Genomic DNA, 22686 nt, shown 5'->3' with positions numbered 1-22686 from the left:
CCTGTCCCACTTGGTCTGCTCACGCCCTCTCCTCCACCGGCTCCTTAGGCCAGGCCACCTCACTGGTCTTCTGACTCCAGCTCTTATCCCACTGTAGTTCCTCCTCACTCAGCAATCAAGGGTGGGCTTTTAAAAAAGCAAACCAGTTTCTGTCTTCTCTCCCTGCATAAAGCCCTCCCGTGGCTTCTCCTTGTCCTCAGAATGTCATCCAGACTCCTTGCCTGTGAGGTGCTATGTAGTCACCCCTTCCCCTCTGGCATTATCGATTACTTTCACTGCCCTCCAGCCTTCTTTCTGTTTCTAGAACATAGGAAGCTCATACCCACGTGGGGCCTTGGCTCTTGCTTGTGTGTCTGTCTGCAGGGCTCTGCTCTGTACCACATTGTTACGTAGCGGGAGACGTCTCATGGACCTCAGCTCCCAGCATCCCCTCCTCAGCCAAGCCGTGTCTGACTGGCTCTGCTGTATCCTCCCCCATGGCACTTAATTACTATTTCCTGGAATATAAGGCCCGTACAAGCAGGACACTTGTCTCTCCTGTCAAACGTTTTCAATCACTGAAGGAAAGGAAAATGTAACGATGATGATCTGTAAGAGAGAATCTAAAAGAAAGTGTGTGTTGCTGTCTTCAGGGTGTGATTATGAGTGTTCTATGTCCTTTGTCTGCTTACCAGCATTTTGTGGAATAAGCATGAGTTGCTTTTGTTATTTAAAAAAAAAAGCATTAGCGGAATTTTACCACTTAGTCATTCAAGAACAGGACAGTAGGCTGGAAATGAATTTAAAAGCTCAAATTTCTGAAAAATAGTAAAATGCCTGAAATTGCCTGCTATGCAGAAAATTTGTAAGTTAGAGATATTCATTCATTTTCCACTAATTGGATTGACTTGGTTTTCAAATAAATTTTAAGCCAAATTGCAGTCATATTTTTTCTTTTTTCCAGAGAGAAAGCAAAGGCTGGCACAATATCTACTCACCTAGGATAGGGACATTTGAGATTTTGTTTTAATAGAAACTCATGTTATAAAATTTTTATATGGAAACTTTGTGAGTTGAGGGCTTCATGTGCTTATGAAGTCCATAGGCTTAGCATACGGACACTGTTCAAATGGGAGACAAATGCATATGGCAGCTTTGTCCGTTCTACTTTTATTTCTTCCACTTTTCAGAGTCCCAGTTTCACGGAGTAAGCAGCTATAAACTTCCACTATTACTGGCTCCACAGGAGGTTGTTTGTTGATCCAGGCTGCTGTGTGATACCTGTCAGGAGTAGACAGGTCATGGTAGCAGGCTGTTACAAATAAGATAGTTCACTGCACCACTTAATTAGGTCAAACAAATTTTGCTGCAGACAAGCCATGCCGTGAAGGATGTGTGGGCTTCAGTTGGCCTATTCTGGCAGCATACTGGGGGCCTGAGGTTTGGGATCTTTACTTGTTGCCAAGTGTTATTTTATCATAGTTGAGCTTAGGATCTTGATAGCTTTTTAAAAACCCTTTAATATGTGTGTTCAATCATTGTTGTTTTATGATATAAATTTTAAAATAGATCTAGGTAAACTATATTCATGCATACATTTACTGTATTGAGTGTTTAATGTAAAAGATTTTTTTTCTTTTGAAACTATAATAATAAACATTTGAGTAAGTTTTATGTGGACTGCCATGTTGCTTGTGATCCAAGCAAGATGGTTGGGGTTTGATGACGAGAGCCACCGATAACCTGTATGTACCTTTTTATGTTATGTGTCTGCTTCGAAAGCTGATTGTAGGATAAAAATGCTCAAGGTTGTGTGCCTCCGTGTGTTTCAAAAATACACTGCTTGCTTCACATTTAGCTTGTTAAATGTGAAGATGAGTCTCCAGGGATTTAAATTTTTGCATTTTGAAAATAGAACGTATATTTGAAAATACAACATGCCAAAAATACAAATATGTATTTCAATAGAAATGAAAAAGATTAATTGAAAATATAATGTTATTGGGAGTGAAATAACATGCAAGTTAGTTACAGGATCTAGAACATTCACTTTTTGAGAGTCCCAGTGTTTCCGTTTTCTCACACGTAAAATGAAGCGATGATGGTGCGTGGCTCTTACCACGTGGAAAGTGGCACATGGCGCTTAGTGAAAGCTGTTGTTGTTATCTGAGGTCGTCTTTATTTTCACTGTTATTATTATTTAAAGGAATTTAGAACTGAGATGAATATGATTCATACTTACTTTCACTAATACCTTATGTTTATACTTTTTTTCTTTTAGGTTCTTGCTCGGGTACAAGAGCCTTATATACTTACCAACAGTCTTTCTGCTGAGTTCCATTTTTTGGATGTTTATGACTTGGTTCATCTTATTCTTTCCTGATATCCTTCAAGTTTACATTTAAATGCATATCTCGTTTAGCTTTTAAAAATGACTAAAATTTAGATACTAGATGAGATCCAGGGAATGCAAATCAAATTTATATTAATTTAATGGTCCTGATTGAAGGTGTTTAATGTTGGAAATCTCCTGAATTCTGGACATGCTCTCAGGGTACACTATGGAAGCAGCAGGTGTTTAGTATTAATTACACATAGGAAGGAAACAGTTTAACAGTATATTAAACAGTGAATGAATTATTTAGATCCATAAAAATTACTGTATTGCCTTGAGGTTCTCTTTAAGGTCAGATGGTTCTCTTAACTTGGTCAGCAGTTATAGTCGTTTAATAAATCTGGATACCAAGATTACCTGTATAGGTGGAATACTGAAGGAAATGTGTCCTCCTCAGCAGTGGTCAGTGCAGTGTTATTATCCAAGGCAGTGATTTTCAGTGCACAGTAAAAATAAATTTGTGTTGCCACCCAAAATATATGTGAGACAAAAGCACATCCTAATACTTGCTTTACTCTAATAGTTTTGTTTTTTATTCTATTTCCTTTTTAAAAAATGCGAGTCATAGACCACTTAAATCTTTCATGACCTACTAGTGGATGGCAACTCATAGTTTAAAAAAACAACAACTCATCCAAGGGATTGGTTTATCACTTGAGGAGCAGGGCCCAGGCCAAATCCAGTCACCTGAAAGTGAGGATAGGGGTTGCTGCTGCTGCTGCCAAGTCGCTTCAGTTGTGTCCGACTCTGTGCGACCCCATAGATGGCAGCCCACCAGGCTCCCCCATCCCTGGGATTCTCCAGGCAAGAACACTGGAGTGGGTTGCCATTTCCTTCTCCAGTGCATGAAAGTGAAAAGTGAAAGTGAAGTCGCTCAGTCGGGTCTGACTCCTAGCGACCCCATGGACTGCAGCCTACCAGGCTCCTCTGTCCATGGGATTTGCCAGGCAAGAGTATTGGAGTGGGGTTCCACTTTCATGCATTGGAGAAGGAAATGGCAACCCACTCCAGTGTTCTTGCCTGGAGAATCCCAGGGACGGGGGAGCCTGATTGCCTGCTGTCTATGGGGTCGCACAGAGTCGAACACAACTGAAGCGACTTAACAGCAGCCATTGCCTTGGATAGGGGTTGCTGCTGCTGCTGCTGCTGCTGCTAAGTCGTTTCAGTTGTGTCCAACTTAGTTAATAGCTATTTATAGCTCCCATTAGGAAGGAAGCGTTTTCTCCAGTTTTCAGAGTTCCCACCTCTTTCTAGGCTCCTTTCTCTTCCTCAAAGGGCCCTAGGAAGCTACTAAAAGCCTTGCTTTCCTTCCAGGCCAGGAAAAGGGATGTGGTGAATAGACGTGTACCTTTAAGCATATTCCTTTAACTCTGTTATTTCTCTTTCTGGGAGTGATACACTTGAAAAGAAAGAATACTGCTTATAAGAGAGATGCGTTCACTCAGTGTATTTTTTCATTGGAATAAATGTAAAGTGAGAGAGGCATATGAGTTCTGAGTGCATTTATCACCCTTCATTATAGCATGTTTTTACTTTAGTGATGCTCTTTATTTCTGAGCGTTATCTCTAGTACTTTTCAGATTCCTTTAAATAAATGGCATAGTATACCATGGGGGTCATTTTGACTTTTCAAAAGATCTTAGTGCATTAATTTTCATCTCAATTATTGATTTGAGGGCAGCTTTTTAAGCACTGGCCTTATGACCACCATTTAATAAAGGCTTGGGTGATATTATGTGATACAAAAATACTTTTATCACTTATAGAAGTCCCAAGGCTAGTAAATGTTTTGGTAATTGACGTGGTACTGAAAGGGCTGACTGATATTTTCATACACAGTGGAGTAAACATAGTTTAAAAATTGTGTTTCTTGATGACTTTTTAAAATGTGGGTAACTCATGCTCTTTCAGATTTTGCATCAAAAAAGTGTGGTAGTTTTTACATTGAATTATTTCAAATTTGCAGTGTCAGTATTAACAAAAATGTTACTCCATCATAGTTTGAAAACCTCAATTACAGAGGTATTTAGTTAGTACTCAGCTGAGTTTACTGCTGTTCAGTATTTGTGAAGATGTCATAACATGAGAAGGACTGATTTGATTTCCATAGCTGGACAGAATCTTAAAAGATGTTGGAGTTGACAGGAAGGTATTTTACTGACATGTACAGCATGAAGCCAGTTGTTCTAATAAGCGCCCAGGCTGCTGCTGGTGGGTCCAGGTCAGTCAGTAGGTGGCGCCATCAGATCAGTGTTTTCCAAGCTGAATGCTAAATGCTATCTGAACTGCCTTCGGTGTGCACTGAGGTGCTGCCCTGAAAAGACCCATCCTGAAGGTGTGGACTAGTGTTGCCGTGTCTGGATTGCATGGGGCCTCCACTCCCACAGCCGCTTTGCCCATCATGGGAAGAGGGCCTGGAAACATTGTGGAAGGAGTGTGGTCTTTGGAATCAGACAGAATGAACTGGAGTTCTGGCTTTTTTTTTTTATTCTTACTAGTTATTATGTGAAGTGAAGTGAAAGTCATTCAGTTATGTCTGACTCTGGGACGCCATAGACTGTAGCCCACCAGGCTCCTCTATCCATAAAATTCTCCAGGCCAGAATACTGGAGTGTGTTACCATTCCCTTCTCCAGGGGATCTTCCCAACCCAGGGATCGAACCCAAGTCTTCCACACTGCAGGCTGATTCTTTGCCTGCTGAGCCACGGTACCATTGGGCAAATAATTTCACTGAATATCAGTTATCCTATAAATTAGGGATAACAGTACCAAGTTCATCAGGTGGTTACAAGTATTACTATGTTAGGATATCTGTAAAATGCTGACCATAGTCCCCATTCTGTAAATAATACCTATTATTTTATTATTATCAATTACTCTTAAGAACAAAATCGGTGTGGAAGATTATATGTTGGAATTTTAAGAGCAACTCTAGGTTAGCTCTTGAGATGAACACTTTCTTTTAGTGCCTTTTGTGTGTACAGCGAGTGATATGTGGTGCCAGGTTTGAGAGAAGGAGAGAAGGCCTTACTGCTGAGTTTGAAGGTAAGATTAAGATTCAGCAAAGAGATGGTGAACCACTGAACATGACGTTTGGGATTCCAGCTATAGCTGAGTTAAATTTAAGAGGGATAAATATGTGAAGTCCTAATACTGAGTTTCAGACAGTCAGCGTGATACAAGTGCACATCGTGATGAGAATGACACAGCTTCAGATCAAATGAAAAAGAGCCAGGAGCTTTGACTAGAAGCTGGGTATGTGTAGTGATGTGGCTTTCAAGGAAACCAGTGTATCGTCTAGTAGTATTAGGACGTGAGTGTCCAGGCAAAAGACATCAGCATCTCACGGTCTACTGCGCTAGTCAGGACACACCTGAGATGTGTTTGCTCTGTTTCACATTCTGTTCTTTCGAAAAGAGACAGTGGCAAACAGAGGAACACATGCAGGAAAGCGTGTTGTACGAGCAGTGATACTGCTGCTTATCCTGGAGGTGTAAGCTCTGCCTTCCAATTTCAAGTGCCTGAGAGTCTGTCATTTGGAAGCCAGTGCATTGTACAGAATGAGCACTCAATAAAAATGTTGGAAGCAGCCCCTGTAGCATCTGCCTGTAGGGCAACTGTAGTGTAGATCTACAGTGTAGATATAAAGGAGCTAAAGAACGAAAACCAGTTAATCCAAGTTATAGAACGGCAGATCTCAGATCCATGTTGAGAAATATTTTAGCTACAAAAGGGTCACAGGCTAACTGGGGAGGTTAAATTGTCTACAGATAACTATAATCCAGGGCTGAGTGCCATAGAATTAACATTTCTTGGGTTTAGGGAAGGGAGAGAATCCTTTTCCACAGGGAAAGACCTCAAGTGAAAGGAAGGCTATAAAGTCTTGAAGGCAGTTAGGACTTGGACATCCTAAAAGTATGATTTTAGAAGTAAATGGGGAAAGTGGGGAGCACTTGAGAGCAGTGAGCCATACAGAGCAAGCGCATGGGAACAAGGAATGCTTGGCTTTTATGTGAGGGAATATAGTGAAGGGATCTGTTTATTTGGAAGGAGAGAATCCATCAATTTCTGCAGGATTTGTTTTAAAGATTATTCGGAACAGGAGCCCAAATTTGTTCTACTCAGTACGTGAGATTATCCTATGATTCAGTTGGAGGTTTTTGAGACTGTGTCATGTATGTTGATCAGGATTTTAGGGGAATGCAATTTCAATTTCACACAGCTTTTTTTTTTTTTTTTTGGATCCTGGCTCTTTCATAAAGCCAGGCCCATCTACAGATAAACCAATAAGCTAAACCAACCATTCCTGCTTACCAGAACCAGATGTGGTTGTGCTGGTTTTTTGTGGGTAAGAGCAGTGCTTCTCAAACTATAATGTGTGTGTGCCTCCCCTAGGGATCTTGGTGAACTCCAGAGTCTGCTTCTGCAGGTCTGGGGTGAGGTCTGGAGCTCTACCCTTCTAATAAGCTCCCAGGTAAAGCCATTGCTGTGGGTCCACGGACCACACTTTGAATAGCCAAGGGTTTAGAGTTTGTTCTATGGCTACGTGTTTCCACTCTGAAGTTTAGCACCAGGCAGCTTGGCAACACCTCCAAAGGCAGATACAGTTACTGTGTCAATATAATGATTTTAATTGGACAAGGAGAACTGGTTTACTGCTGGCTTATTGGTTCATTATTGCACGTTCATTTGTCCTTCCCTGGAGCAAAATTTTCCCTTTTGGTACAAAGGATTTGAACTACTTTAAAAGCACTTCAAAGTGGATAATGTCTATCTTTGAAACACTTTATCTTAACTTGTCCATAATATCTGCCTTTCCAAATAGTATCTAATTCGTAACCACTTTGCAAGGAGAGCAATTTCTTTGTTTCTGAATTAACTCAGCCTAATACAACTACAAGAATTATGTTATTAAACTTCCTTGTAAGAAATATTTGCTAGCATTAATCTAATATATAGGGAAATATTTTTAATTAGAATCTCTGAATTCAGTGATTTGTTTCTTTGAATAGTTTTGTTAAAATGTATTAGGTGACCAGAAAATACTATTTTAGATGCGCACAAGAGAGGCACAATTACCCCATTAGATATTAATTTGTTTGGATCTGGAAGGTTTTTCAGTATTTAGGAGGTTCTTCATATACCACAACTGTTCCTCTCAGTCTTTTATATGAGTTTCAGCTGATGAGGAGAGATAATTATTAGCCAACTGTGAGCAAATTCCTGTGGGAGTAGACCATAGGGTGGGACCAGGTTTTAGGGTTAGTCCACGTAGTGGTGTGTGTATGTGGGAAAGGCAAGGGTAGAGTGCAGAGTGAAGAGACTCTTAAGCGCCAGTGATGAAATGTGCCTACATCACAATTAGGGTGTTCTTACGGAAGTCTGATATGTTCCTTAACTTGGCTTTCACATGTAGCAGGCACCCCTTTGTATTTCGTTTTCATTATCAGCATAGCAGCCTTCCTCTATTTTTTCTACAAGACTTGGACAACTGATCCAGGGTTCACTAAGGCTTCAGAAGAAGAAAAGAAAATGGTGAGCTTTCTCTGTACCGTTACTGGTTTGTTTTTATAGAAGGGCGTGGAAACGATGTCGGTTTTCATTGTGACTGCATCTCCAGTGCCTGCGGCTAATCAGTCTGTTAGTCGCTTCAGTCGTGACAAACTCTTTGTGACCCCATGGACTGTCGCCCGCTAGGCTCCTCTGCCCATGGGATTCTCCAGGCAAGAATACTGGAGTGAATTGCCATTCCCTTTCCCAGGGGGTCTTCCCAACCCAGGGATTGAACCCGAGTCTCCTCATTACAGCCGAATTCTTCTGAGCCGCAGGGAAACCTGGCATATAATAGGTGCAGCGTAAATGTGGAATAATTAAATCAGCAAGCAGATTTCTTCACTGTCATTTATTTATATGAACGTTTAAAAAATGTTTTTATTTTCCATTACAGTAATATACCACCAAGACTTTTTCAGATATAATTTCTGTCAGTAGGTATAAGCTCCTGCTTCTTTATAATAATACTTAGGTAATGATCATACAGCTTAAATTCCCCTATTAAATATATGGAGAGTATCTAGGACGAGACCACGGGGAGTCCTCCTCCTTACTGGCTGAGGAGATGCCCTTTTTGTCCTCAGACTGAAATTGTCTGCAGTCACGGTGTGTCTCCCATTGCTCGTGAATGTTAGAAGTTGGGGAGATTGTCGTTTTCTCTGTTATCTAAAGCCAGTATTCCTGAAAGCCTGCCTTTGGAATTTATAACCATCAATTCTGATGTATAGGTGGGTTTTGTTCTTTTTTTATGAGTGTATAATGTATGTGTTTATTTTTCTTTAGCATATTATAACTAAGAGATCATTGCCATTCATGGAATACAGGGAGGGGGAGCAATCTGTGCATTCTAATTTATTGACTGTGGTTGAAAATGCAGCCTTGAAAAGTCACATATTTCAGGCACAGAATGATATGGTGGCAGGTCTTCTAAATTGCTTTTCTAGCTGTTGCAGTTTGGAGAGAGAACTGTGAGAATGGTATATAACCATGCATCATCCATTCCCCCAGTAAAAAGCAAACGTAAGGTCAAACTTAATGTCTTTCAGAGTATCATCACCCTTGCAGAGACTGGCTGTCTGGACTTCAGAACATTTTGTACATCCTGTCTTGTGAGTGAGTCTTTTCCTCTATAATTCTTTTCCCATAGTAAAAGCAAATTCTTTGTTACAATGCTCATGTAAGCATTTTTCACATCTTCCTGGTATATTTATACACCTTTCTTTTTACCAGGTATAAAATTGGTTTCTTTTAAATTTCGCATTGCTGTCAGAACAATTTTCTGCCTTGAACATATAAGAGAATGATGTTTATAATCTCTTGAAGTTGCCTATGGTTGAATCTCTTTGTGTGTGTGGTTTGCCTTTTCCTGCCATGAAGCATATGTTAGAACTAACTTGGAGTCTCAGGATCACGGTAACCCTAGAAACCACCTAGTGAAACCTTTGATTTAGCAACTGAGGATTCATGGCCTAAAGAGAGGAAGTAACTTTCCCCAAATTACTGACAGAGCCAGAAATGTAACTCGTGTTCGATTTCTCTTAGTCCCGTACTCACCCTGCTGTGTGGTGCTGCCTCATTTCCCCTTCATCGGTGTCAGTAGGCTCTGGACTCCATATCCTCTTATTGATGGCCCAATTAAAGTAGACACCCAGAAGCAAGAGCAACAAGGCCTTCCAGAGCCTGAGTGAAGTGATGATCACTATAGGATTATTTGTGCCAGTATGTCTTTATAATTTAGAAGCAAGATTTTGCTTTTGATTTGTTACCACTTTGGGATTCTGATATCTGCTTTTCGCTCTCTTAATTGTCGCCTTAGATAAGGAAGCCATTAAGGTCACTCCATTGCCACGTGTGCAACTCCTGTGTGGCTCGGTACGATCAACACTGCATGTGGACTGGACGGTGCATAGGTGAGAGTGTCAAGTTTCCATCTGAAGTTCAGCTCTCTTTTCATTAATGTGTGTGACTCAGAAAAAGCAGTAAGCATCAAAGGATCTAAGCATCTGTAGCTCTTGCTTGTCAGAGGATCAGCTCTGTGGTCTTAATACTTTTGGAACACTGATTTTTGAGGTTAATAATAATTTTAAAGCACCTTTATAGATAGTATCCTATTTGATCATGAGAGGTTGGTATTACTATCTTCATTTTAGAGTTGGAAAAAATACTAAAGGTCAAATTATTTGCTCGAGTTCACTTTAGTAGTATCAGTTTTCCACTCCAGATAGCATGTTCTTTCCATAATTTGTATCTTATCCCTTTTAGTCACCTTTTCTCCTTGCCTCCCAGGCTCAGGTAGGCACCAGAGCCAGAGATGGCAGAGGTCTGGGGCCTGCCTTCCATGGGAGTATTCACTGTCTTGATCTGCAAGCCCTGGGTTTCCTCTGAGCCTTCACAGTAAAAGGCAGGGCTTTATTATGAAGAACTTCAGAGTCTCATGAGTCTTCAAGGGAAGGTTATGCTTGTAGAATCTTGATGAACAAAAGGACCTTTCCGTGGTGCATTTTGATGTTTTCTACTATCGGGAAGATCCCCTGGAGAAGGAAATGGCAACCTACTCCATTTCTACTCCTATTCTTACCTGGGAATCCCATGGACAGAGCCTGGTGGGGTACAGTCCATGGGGTCACAAAGAGTCGGACATGACTGAGTGACTTAACACTTCTGTGAGCTTTTGTGTTTACAGAACAGGTGAAGAGATCATTCCTGTGTTCCCAGGCTTTGTGGACCCCATCCCACCATAGGGATGAGATGAATAGCATTGATGACAGGCAGCTTTGAATGGCAGTGGGAAAACAATAATATAAGCCCACGTATTTTTATCACACCGTGTTTGCATAGTATTTGCATTTATATCATCCTCTTTGGTTGCCACAGGCTTGTGAAGTAGACAGAAGAGATATTTTCCTCATGTTACAAGAACACTGAATCAGAAGTTAAATGACCTACCTGTAGTCACACAACGTGTCATTTGTAAATCAGGGTCTCCTGATTCCAGTGGGTGGTGTTCCTTCTGCTGGGCTTTGAGAAGCTGGGAACATGATGGTGGCTAAGGAGCTTTGTGTCATTAGCGTCAAAATGCTGCCATTTCCAGCATGGGAAGGGGGCAGCACATGCAACAGTGGGGCTTGGATACCTGGCACCCTCACCCTTCCCTTGCTTCTGTAGACCTTTCTCAGGCATTGCAGGTTGCCCCTCTTCTGCTGTATCCAGTTCCCTCCAAGATATCTCTTGCCCCTGTTTGTTTTCTGGGTTCCCCTGGTTGAGTCAGTCGTTAATGTCCAGAAGTCATACTTGTATAAACTCATTCCATGGAAGGAAGGAAGAGACAGGGTATGATTCGCCCCAGCTCCTGCCCACTCATCTCCCTCCAGCACTGTAGAGGCCATCCTAGGGCTGCATAGGATTTACTTAGTAAGCTTTGTTCTCTGCAAAAAAAATGTCTTCTTTTAGTAAGTAATGAATAAATATTAGTTCAGTTGATGTGGACATTTGAACAGGACATATCAAAGCTGTTTGGTTTGGGTTTAATGGCATTTAAAAGCAAAACAACAGCTTAGTTCTTTTTTACTTTAGTGAAAGCTTTTGACAGGAAATTGTTTAATAAGACCTTGTTCTAGAAAATCATTGTAAGAAAGTGTTAAATATGTTGTTTTTCTTTTTTGATGTAGGTTTTGGCAACCATCACTATTACATATTCTTCTTATTTTTCCTTTCCATCGTGTGTGACTGGTTTATATATGAATCTTTCATCTGTAAGTATACATTTTTTCTTATAGCAGATTTACACACCCACACTCGATACACTGTTTCTTGTAAACTCTTTTATATCACATTGTGGCTGGATGACTATAAACCATGCCCTAATAAAAGTGAAATGAATGCCCTTAAGACTCTCTCAGCATCGGGAAGCTGTAAGAAGTGCTAGGAGAGGTTAGTTGTCAGTAGTTTGGAAGAGATTGAAGTGACCTTGATAAGTTTGAGAAGTGGTCAAAAATAGACTCATATAAGTGCAGATTTATCCCTCAGTGAGATGAGTAAAAATCAGTTGCTCAAGTACAAAGCAAGGGGAAGTGATAAGTAAATAAAATAGGGGGGAAAAGTTGGTGGTAGAGAGGTTGAGGGAGTGAGGTGGAGGTGGTCATAGTACTTAAGGCACGGAACTCTGAAAGCTCGTGCCATTTGATAAATATCAAGTCAGGACTTAGAACTGATGGGAAAACAGTGACAGTGATTGAAAGGTTGGAAATAATAACTTGGAAGAAACAGCAGATCACTTATTCTGCTTCTCTGAGAAAGGAAAACAACTTTTCAGTAGCCGTGCAGAAGGTTGTCAGTGGCTGGCGGGGGTGAGGGGGCTCATGTAGGGAGTGACGTCCAGCTGTTCCGAGGTGATCGAATAAGAACAGGGTTTAAATTGAAGCAAGGAGGATTTGGGTTAGCTCTTAAGAATTGTATGCCTGTGCTTTTCAGACCTAGGAATAGGCTATCTAACTGGAAAAACTTACAGAGCTTATAGTTTATTTTGATTTTATTGGTTTAAGTGAAAGTGAAGTCGCTCAGTCATGCCTGACTCTTAGCGACCCCATGGACTGCAGCCCACCAGGCTCCTCTGTCCATGGGATTTTCCAGGCAAGAGTACTTGAGTGGGTTGCCATTGCCTAACTGTTTATTGTTTATTTATTCTGAAAGTTTTAGGAGCATTTGGTTCTAGAGGCACAGGCTTTACTGCTGATCTGTTTCCATCCACATTCCCATTATATTCATGCTCAAGTCTTAGATTTTGCCAGTAAAATACAAGTCTATTGCTTGAGCTAAAATGTGGAATGATTCTAACAGATGTGGAAAATTTATTCCTACGTTTTTTTCTTTTCCTCTTTAGCATCCCAAGTCCCATCACTCCTTACTCCCCCAACCCCACTCACCAGCTGGCTTTCTCTAGGTTAAATTTTGTTTAGATTTTGAAAGGTAATTTTTCCCATGCTGTCCGCAGCCTCTCACATCTCCTTCCAGAAACATCCAGTATTACAAGTTGTTTGCTGTTGTTCAGTCACTCAGTCATGTCAGTTGTTTGTGGCCCCATGAACTGCAGCACACTAGGCTTCCCTGTCCTTCACTATCTCCTGGAGTTTGCTCAAATTCATGTCTGTTGAGTCAGTGATGTTATCTAATGATCTGATCCTCGGCAACCCCCTTATCCTTTTGCCTTCAGTCTTTCCCAGCATCAGGGTCTTTTCCAGTGAGTCAGTTCTTCACATCATGTGGCCAGAGTATTGGAGCTTCCTCTTCAGCATCAGTCCTTCAAATGAATATTTAGGGTTGATTTCCTTTAGGACGGACTGGTTTGATCTCCTTGCAGTCCAAAGGACTCTCAAGAGTCCCTTTTGTTTTGTTTAGAGATTGTTAATTGATATTCATGAAATGGTCTGGTTTTAGCCCTGCCATAGGCATGGAGAGGACCTCAGTTACCTTGACAGCCCTGTTTCTACCAGACACCTTTGGTGTCTCTGATCACTAGGGAATGCTTTTGGAGCTTAGCGTAACCGTCACCATCGCAAATGGAGCTGAGTTAGAAGGTTGTGATCCCTGATCTCAGTTCTTGTCAAAGACCATCAGTAATCCTGAGCACTGAAATTTTAAAACTGCTTCGATTATTATGTCCTGTGGTATAATAAATTAAAGATTTAAAAAAAAAATGCTTCTTTCTGTTGAAAGAGCTGCCCTTTTAAAGGCCTGAAAATAAAGCATATTCCTGGAAAACCTTTTGAAGCTGGGCCCCTGGACCAGCTTGTCCCTTGGACTTGATCCTCAGGGAGAGGAGCCAGATTTTACGCCACTCTTGTCTCTCCGCACTCTCTCTCGTCACTAAAAATAGTCACCCTGTGCGGTGGCTGTGTCCAGCATAAGACTGTTGATAAGGACAGAAGCAATTTTCCATCACATTCATACTTCCCAAGTCGCTTTCTTGTTACATGCATTGGCTCTTCCCTCCTCTTTGTCTTTATTCTCTGGCTCCAAAGCAATTTTTGTGTTACGTTTTTTGTTTCTTAGAAACAGTTCCACCTTACATTCACTAACAACTGTGTAAACTAGCTGAACATGTTTTGTTACTTTAATTTATCGTTTTGCTATTTTGTGACGGTCACAATATTTCTTTACACTGAACAAGAGCATCATGTCCGTTTATCATTACTTCACAGAAGTCAAAAGTGAATTTTCACTCCATTTTTCTAACAAGGCCTCATTGTCATCCCACCTTCTTTATTATCAACACTGATGCTAGAACACTGCTGTGTACCCTCCTCCTCGTGGGATCCAGTTCTAGCTACTCTGGCTTTGAGCAGCCTCTGTGCATTTCCCCTTTTGTGGGGTCTGTTTTCAGGGTGGACAGAGTGTCAACATCCTATGAGCTACAGGCACAAAGATTTTTAGGTCATTGTTAGAACACCATAACTGTCAAAGCTATTTAAAGATGAAAATGATTGATCTGGAGCACAAGTTCCCTGTTATTAGCCAGTGGCCACCTGAAAAAATGTATTATTAGTACACATTAAAGTGTTGTATTGCATAACATAATGTATGTGGCCATTGGCAGCCATATCTTCGATAAACATGAAATCAGTCCCGTGAAAATTCCTGTTCGAAGTCATGCAGTGTTATCAAAAAAATTCCCGGAAGGGAACAGTAGCCATTCAGAAGCAGAAAGAAAGTAGGTATTCTTTCCCGCTCAGCAGCTGTTTCCTAAGCCTGCTGTTGGAAATTATACATGTATATTTTGTCTATCAGGTGTGTATGTGGAATGCATCTTTGTTTGCTGTCCTGATGAGCAGCTTTAAAGAGAGTGTAATTTGCCTTAAAGTTTTTTTTACCTTGATTGTTGCTCTGTGAAGATTGCCCTTAGAATGCTTCTGGCATATATTCATGAAAGATTGTTGGAAATCAAATGGGACTCCAAAAAAAAAAAAGATTTTCAGGACTAAAATGGTCAGACAGATGATAGTAAAGCCATGGACTCATTTCCTTTCTGTCCCAGGAGCTCTTAAGTGCTGCTTTGGGAAAATGTCTGAACTACTTATCGAATTGTCAGAGGCATTTATAAAACCTCAAGGTGCACATCTATACAATTCTTATTTCCTTGTCCTTTATGAATGCTCATGATGCCTGTTTGATGTCACTGATTTTTACCTTGGGCTTCCCTGGTGGCTCAGATGGTAAAGAATTCGCCTGCAATGTGGGAGACCTGGGTTCGATCCCAGGGTTGGGAAGATCCCCTGGAGAAGGGAACAGCTACCCACTCCAGTGTTCCTGCCTGGAGAATCCCATGGACAGAGGAGCCTGGCAGGCTACAGTCCATGGGGTTGCAGAGTCGGACGTGACTGACTTTCGCTTTTACTACCTGGAAGCTCTGTTCCTTTTTTTCTGCCTATTCCTGCCTGTGTTCTCACTACCGATGTTCTTGGCTTCCTGGGTTAGGGGGTCAGTATCATGAAGACCTCACTTTTGACTGACATATGAATAGATATTCCTGCAGAGAAACTGAGCTGCGACCATATGAATCTTGTTCTTTTTTTTCTTAGGGGTGTCTGACTCATGAGTTCTCTCACCTGGCTTTTCTCCCTCTGCGGGATTAATTATGGTCCCATTGCACAAGTACAGTCAGTAACTGCCTGCTATAGGTTGTGTTACAGTGACACCCAGGTGCTTATAGGATTTCTTGTGTCCTCGACAATGGCCTCTTGAGCTGAGCCCTTAATAAGAATTTATGTTCAATTCTGTAATAGACCCTTATCTTGGCTGTAACATGGATAAGATAGAGAATTTTCTCAGACAAATATTTATTGAATATATAATCATTTTCAGTTATCAAGTCCTTGAATAACTAACTTCTGGCCAGTCTATTTTATGCAGAATATACTGATTTTAGTGATGGTTTTATAAAGGTTTTGGCTTTTATTCCTTCACTGCCAACTACCAATGCAGTATTGTCATAGCCTTAACAGTACCATTTTTAAAAAAATCTTTGTTGAGGTGACATTTATTTGGAAGATAAAGTCTTTAAGTTGAGTTCTGATCTGTGCTATTATGTGTTACTTTCTCTTCTCCCTAAATAGAACTGCAGCGATTTTTGTCTTCTTGAAGAATGACCACTAGCTTGTTACCTTTTTAAATAATGGATCCCTCTTTTGTGAATTCACAGATTGGTCAAATCATTGTACCACAACATTCAAAGAAGATGGACTGTGGACCTACCTCAATCAGGCTGTGACCTGTTCCCCTTGGGTCATGTATATCTTCGTGTTAGCAAGTTTTCATTTCTCATGGTCAGCGTTTTTATTAATAAATCAACTTTTTCAGGTATTTATTTATTTTCTTGTCGTGCATATACAGTAATGCTTACTGAGGTAGAAGGACTTAGATTTGAGTGCTACCTCTGTCACTTACTCTGTGGGTCTGGGCATGTCATTTGACCCCTGAATTGCAGTTTCCTGTAAAATGGCAGGAGGGGCGGGGGTAGTAATTGCTGTCAACTCTAACAGATGGTTTAAAGGTTAGAGTAATAAGATGTTAGTATAGTCGTAAGAGTTATTTAAGCTGACCTCTTTAACAGATAGAGGTCAGGGAGGTGAATTGAACTGCTCAAGATCACCCACTGAATGGCAAAAATCAGAACTGGTAAGTTAGGTCTTCTGACAATTCCATTCAAGGGCTTTTTCCATCATATAATTAAACTATATGGTGTGTAAAAGCACGGTATAAACTGTAACGCATTGGGCAGACGTGAGATGATTATGTTCCCTCCCTTTTCCTAGCCCTGTTTGTTATCCTTATTATTATGTGGTACTTAAGGGCATGGAAGTGGAGAAGAAATGAAAGATGCATCGCTAACCAATGGACATGGTAATTACCCTTGCAGAGAAGGTCATGACCATTAGAAAGGTCACGCTCCAGGGCAGTAGCCACCACCTTCAGCTTTCTGTGAAGCTTCTGTTCCTGCCCTGCTGCGTGCCTGCCTTTAAGAGCATAACCTAATTCCCATTGTTGCTGTGGCCTCCTTCATGGAATGGACAGCCATGATCAGTCTGAGCCAATTACTGCCAGACCTCAGATAATTAGAGCATTACTCAACAAAAGCAAAATGTATTCCTTTTTTATGAAGAAGTAACCAATTTTGCAATAATAATAAAAAGTAAAGAAAGGAAAAGGGGGAAAATGCTGAAGAAAGGAATTAAGCTGATAATACTGACTGAATTGAGGTTTCTGAATATTTGTCCTAATCTCCTATCTGACATCTATAGACTCGGGCAGTAGGAATGGGTATTAGCAGGACTTCCCTGTTGGTCCAGTGGTTAGGACTCCTTGCTTCCACTACACAGGGTGTGGGTTTGATCCCTGGTATGGGAACTAAGATCCCACATGCCATGTGGTGTGGCCAAAAAATAATTTAAAAAAAGAATGAATATTAGCATCAATGATTATTAATATTATAATAATCATTTATAATGTGTGTGTGCTCAGTTGTGTCCAACTCTTTGTGGCCCCATGGACTGTAGCCTACCAGGTTCCTCTGTCCATGGAATTTTTTAGGCAAGAATACTTGAGTGGGTTGTCATTTCCTACTCCAGGGGCTCTTCATGACCCAGGGATCAAACCCTTGTCTTTTGTGCAGGTGGATTCTTTACCACTCGCATCACCTGGAAAGCCATAATCATTTATAAGTTTGTTCTAAGAGTCCAGGAAAGGAGGAAGAAAATTCGAACTGATGTCTCAAATCCTAGGTTCTGGCTCTAACTCCACCTCTGACTAAGTAAATGTGTTAGTCACTCAGTCGTGTCTGACTCTTTGCGACCCCGTGGACTGTAGCCTGCCAGGCTCCTCTGTCCATGGGATTCTCCAGGCAAGAGTAGTGGAGTGGGTTGCCATGCCTTTCTCCAGGGGCTCTTCCCAACCCAGAGATTGAACCTGGGTCTCCTGCATTACAGGCAGATTCTTTAACATCTGAGCCACCAGGGAAGCCCAACCATAAGTAAGGCACTCAACATCTCTTAGGCTTAGCTTTCTCATCCGTAAAATGGACACACGAATTTGGCACAGTCTCCATCTCAAATGTTGGGGAGCCCACTGCCGGGAAGGTGCTTTGGAATATGTAAAGCATATATAAATAATATATGTATATAATATATATATATATAAGATATTAGTAATGCAAATGATTATTTATATATGTTTTATGTATTCCAAAGCACTTTTGCATCAGTGGCCTCACAAACATTTGAGATGGAGACTGTGCCAAAGTCGTGTGTCCATTTTACGGATGAGAAAGCTAAGCCTAAGAGATGCTGAGTGCCTTGCTTATGGCCATAGGGCTCAGTTAGAGGCAGAACCTAAGATCTGAGACATCAGTTCTAAATTTTTCTTTCTTCTTTCTGGACTCTTTAAAGAAGTACAAGTATTTGAGGATATAATATCTTTGCTTTTTAAAAGAAAGTTTGTTTATACTCTCTAAGGCAGGAAAGTGGGCTCAAAGTTTTGGATAATGTTTGAATATGAGAATTCAGAGTAAAGTTGTTTTCTTAATAAACAAAATAGTCCAATTATTTGCAGTCTTTCATTTCCTAAGTGTTCTGATGAGTCATGGTTTTGACTGTAGCAAGTCAAACGAAGAGTGTAGACTGCTGACAGGGACCATGGACTTTCCCATGCTGACATGGTAGGGACAGTGTCAGTGCTCGGACGTTCCCATGCTGACCGAGGTGTCCATCCCAGTTCTGTCATTTTCTAAGCTGTGTGGCCTTGGACCAGTTGCTTCACCTCTATCAACCTCTGCACTAGATCATTTTAAACATACTATCGCAAGTCCTTAGACAAGCTGAAGAGGGTGCTGTGATAATCTGTGTTTTACAGATAAGGAACTTGATGTTTGAGTTGTTAGAGAATTGGATGAGATATCTCAGTGAATAATATTGGTTTTAATGATTCTAGAATTTTTTAAGTTTCTTTAATTCTTACCCTTCCCCAAATTTAGGGCTGTCCTTATAAAGGATAGTTTTCAAATGTCCTTCACGTCAGATTAACTTTATTTGACCCTTCTCAAAGAGATACTAAGAAGCATATAGAGGTTGAGATAATTGTATTAATATTGACATTATGTTGCTTGATTCATCTGAAACTTGAATGTGTTGAGAATCTAAACACTGCCATAAGCCACGGCCTGAATTGCTAAAGCAATCTTTTCATGATTATCAGTCAATGCCCTCTGCTTTCTTGAAGGTTAATAAAAAGCAGACAATACAAAAAAAAAAAAAAAGCCCAGCTACTAGATTTATATAGGAGAGTCTGGTTTTGAGCTATCAAGTCCTTTCCCTTAGCACCATCCGTGGTTAGAAGGCTTGGTGATATTGTCTTTGGCGAAGAGCTGATTGTTTATCAGTGTCCCGTGGTGCTCTGCCAAGAGTGATGAGCCTCAGTGTGGTGGTGTGGTTTCTTTTTTTTGCATACCTTCCAGTATTCTTTTTCAGATTGCTTTTCTGGGCCTGACCTCCTATGAGAGAACCAGCCTGCTGAAGCAGAGCAAGCACATGAAACAGACATTGTCCCTCAGGAGGACCCCCTACAAGTAAGTGAGACCTGTTCCTCCTGCTGGGCCTATGGAAGGTGCTGGCCTCGCCGTCACCACCCATGGCCCTGCTGCCATCCTCCTGACTGGCTTCCTGGTGGAGTTGAACCTCTTCTTTCTTGGAAGCCTCAGTGACAGCAGATGAGTGGTAAGGTCATGAGCCCCAAGGTGGTAAGAATTTGGGATTTAGTCTACTGGACCGAGCACAAACAGTAAGTGACTTTGAAGTTTTGCCAAGCCGGGGGATCTTTTCAGTCAAGCCACATGGTCACAAGGTTGCATATTGCTGGCATGAAGTCAGTGTGAGATAACTGAGCACGTGGCTGAGAAAGTCAGCCACAGGGCTCTCTGCAGAAAGCGTTAGATTGTGAGCTTTGCCAGGATTTTCAACCTGACTTTCTATCACCAGTAATTCTTTTAGCCCTATGGTTTAATGAGCCCACCTGTGTCAAAGAAAAGCTACTTTTTCAGGTTTGGGATATGTTCTCCTCAGAGCACCAGCTGTATAAAACCCGTCCTCTGTCAAAAATGAGTGTGTCTGTAGGAAGGCCATCCTCTTATGATGTGAACGATCAGCCTTTGAAGCTTATCTCCCTGTCACATATATCGGGATCTGGAGGCTGGGAGCACTGCAGAGGTGACCCAGGGCCCTCCAGGGATTTGAACGCTTACTGCATATCTCATGAGCAGTCTATTTTAAAGCACACTCATGGTACAAGATGAAACTGTTAGGCTGTTAGACAGGGAAATCATAGCCTGTAATATGACTGTGATGTGTGTTTAGAGAAGAGAAATTGACTTAATTGGGAAGAGGGGACCAAAGTGATGGAGAATAGAGAGTGGTGTTAAGCTTGTGTTGATTGCTTGAGACTGGCAGTGGTGGTAATAAGTCCCTTTCTCAGGGATGTAACCAGAGGAATAAATATTTAGTCCATTGAAGTATGGACCTCTTTGTGATAGAGGTGGAATTTTAAGCTGAGCTTTGAAAGACATGGGGTTGGGGAGAAGGAAGGAAGGGCATTCTAAGCCCTGGAGAAGAGTCTGAATAAAGGGCCAGAGGTGAGCGAGCTGGGGCATGACAAGTAACGGCAGCATCCCTGGAGGAACTAAAGGTAAAGCCTTGGAGCCACTTTGAATCTGGCTTCCAAATGCTGCTCAGCCCAAAGGTTTGTCTTATATGTCCTCCCTAAGTTACTTTTACTCATAGCCAGCTCTTGAGCTGGGCCCTGTCAATCTCCAGCATGCCTTCCCGCTTCTACGTGGTCAGTTCCACGTGGGCAGCCCTCTGCCTGGGAAGCTGCCTTCTGAGCAGCCTTGGAACTCTTTCTGATGGCTCTTGCCAACCAGCAGCAGCACACACTCATCCTCACTCACAGATGTGTTCTCGCGTAAGATGGGGCACATGCATAAAAATGAATATTCATGGTAACTGGAACAGATAGTAGCATTCAGGAATTTAATGGAGGAAAATAAAGATGGTGAAGATATATGCAGTCAGGATGGCTCCAGAGGCGAAGTGGGCCTTGCCCTGGGCCTTGAGAACTGGTAGGACTTAAGAGGATGAGAGTGTTACCTGATACAAAATTAGTGAAATGTGGGTTCCAGGGTAGTAGAATGGCCCATGCAGTTGTGATCACGGGGAAAGTAAAGCCAGGGTAGCTATCACAAAAGGTATGTTTGGAGCGTTGAAACCCAAGGAGTCTTGGGGCTTTTATTGTGTAAGGCTGTGAGTACAAAGATGAGGAATTTGGATTTGAGCCTCTGGGCAGAGGAATGTCTTTAAAGGGTTTTGATTGGGAGGTGAGGAGTTGTGATGTATCATGTTTTTGGAGGCCCAGTCTCCAGTATGTAAGATGAATTAGAAGGAATTGAGACAGAAGCATCATTTAGAGAGTTTCTTAGAAGAATCCCATCTTATTGATTGTGTGTGTGCGTGTGTGTTTCTGGCCTGTCTGGCCTTCGAGATGGTCCAGGTCTGAATTAGAGCAGTGGGAATGAAAAGACAAAACTTAATAGTGGTGGTGACCCTTCCAGTAAGTGAGGATCCAAAATGAACTTAAGTTGCCAGGAATCTCAAAATAGGGATTCATGTTCAGAAATGGAGCCAGGCTTCAGTTTTAAGGGTCCCAGATTCAAGGAACTGTCTGATTCACCTCTGGATTTCTGTGGGATCTTAGAAGGATGTGTATTGTAAATTCTCAGTGCACATTTAGGGTTTGAGTGAATGTTTATCACGTGCTAACAGGAAATGTAGTAAGACGTGCTCTGTTCCTTTCTTGGCAGCCTTGGGTTCACACAGAACCTCGCAGATTTCTTCCAATGCGGCTGCTTTGGCTTGGTCAAGCCCTGTGCAGTAGACTGGACTTCCCAGTACACCATGGTCTTTCACCCGGCTAAAGAGAAAGTTCTTCGCTCAGTATGAAGAAAAGCAACCCGTAACTCTCACTTTGATTTGTTTGTACTTACGTCGATGCTCTGTGGTCTGCAAGTGAAATGAAGATTTAGAGTTCACCTAAGCGCGAAGGAAAGCACAGGTGGCTTTTAAAGCCATCTGGTAAAAACAGAAGTTCTCAAGAAAGCATTTACACTTTTTCAGGTTTAGTAAGACGGACTGTTCCTGAACAATCTTAGCCAACGTCTAAAAAGAACTTTTATATTTTTCATGAGAAAATGCAAGTTCCTTTTTTTTTTTTGGCGATAATATTCACCAATTATGGAGAGAGTGTGGTATTTTCAGATACTTTATTGGCTGTTTCAAAGTAGTACTATTCTTTAAACTTGTAATTTTTGATAAATTATTTGTCTTTGTTTTATCTATAAATATGTAAAAAAAAGTATTTAAATAGATGTACCTGTTTTGCTTTCACATGTAATAAAACAATTTTTTTGTAGCTGAGATTTAGTTTCTGAAACTTGACACTTCTTGAATCTTAAATTAAGAAAAGGTGTATTTAGGACTGAAGAAACATTCCCAGTTCCAGGAATGAGGTGAGATCATTGTTAATACAAATAAGCAAGTTTTTATTTCTTTTCCTGTTTTACTTAGAAAATTGAACATAGGAAGTATTAAAGACTAATTAGAATTTTTACTTAGTACCTTCAAAATAATAAATGGATGTGATTGTAAATGCTAATTTCCCCCTTCTG

The 22686-nt window shown here is 41.1% G+C and overlaps 1 protein-coding gene across 3 annotated transcripts in view; it reads left to right on the top strand.

Annotated features, from left to right (window-relative positions):
• The window catches only part of ZDHHC13 (zinc finger DHHC-type palmitoyltransferase 13), a 51152-nt gene extending 28717 nt beyond the window's left edge, over positions 1-22435 (top strand). For all 3 annotated transcript variants that reach the window (XM_061406224.1, XM_061406225.1, XM_061406226.1), the window contains 8 exons: positions 2261-2363; positions 7788-7910; positions 8975-9037; positions 9745-9838; positions 11597-11680; positions 16123-16280; positions 19442-19539; positions 21823-22435. In XM_061406224.1, the coding sequence (XP_061262208.1) occupies positions 2261-2363; positions 7788-7910; positions 8975-9037; positions 9745-9838; positions 11597-11680; positions 16123-16280; positions 19442-19539; positions 21823-21961 (862 nt within the window). In that variant the 3' untranslated portion in view covers positions 21962-22435. The remainder of the gene's footprint in view (positions 1-2260; positions 2364-7787; positions 7911-8974; positions 9038-9744; positions 9839-11596; positions 11681-16122; positions 16281-19441; positions 19540-21822) is intronic.
• The last annotated feature ends 251 nt before the right edge of the window (positions 22436-22686 follow it).

Source organism: Bos javanicus, chromosome 29 (genome assembly GCF_032452875.1).
Source record: "Bos javanicus breed banteng chromosome 29, ARS-OSU_banteng_1.0, whole genome shotgun sequence".
In the NCBI taxonomy this organism is placed as follows: Eukaryota; Metazoa; Chordata; class Mammalia; order Artiodactyla; family Bovidae; genus Bos; species Bos javanicus.
This window is presented reverse-complemented; position numbering and strand designations above follow the sequence as displayed.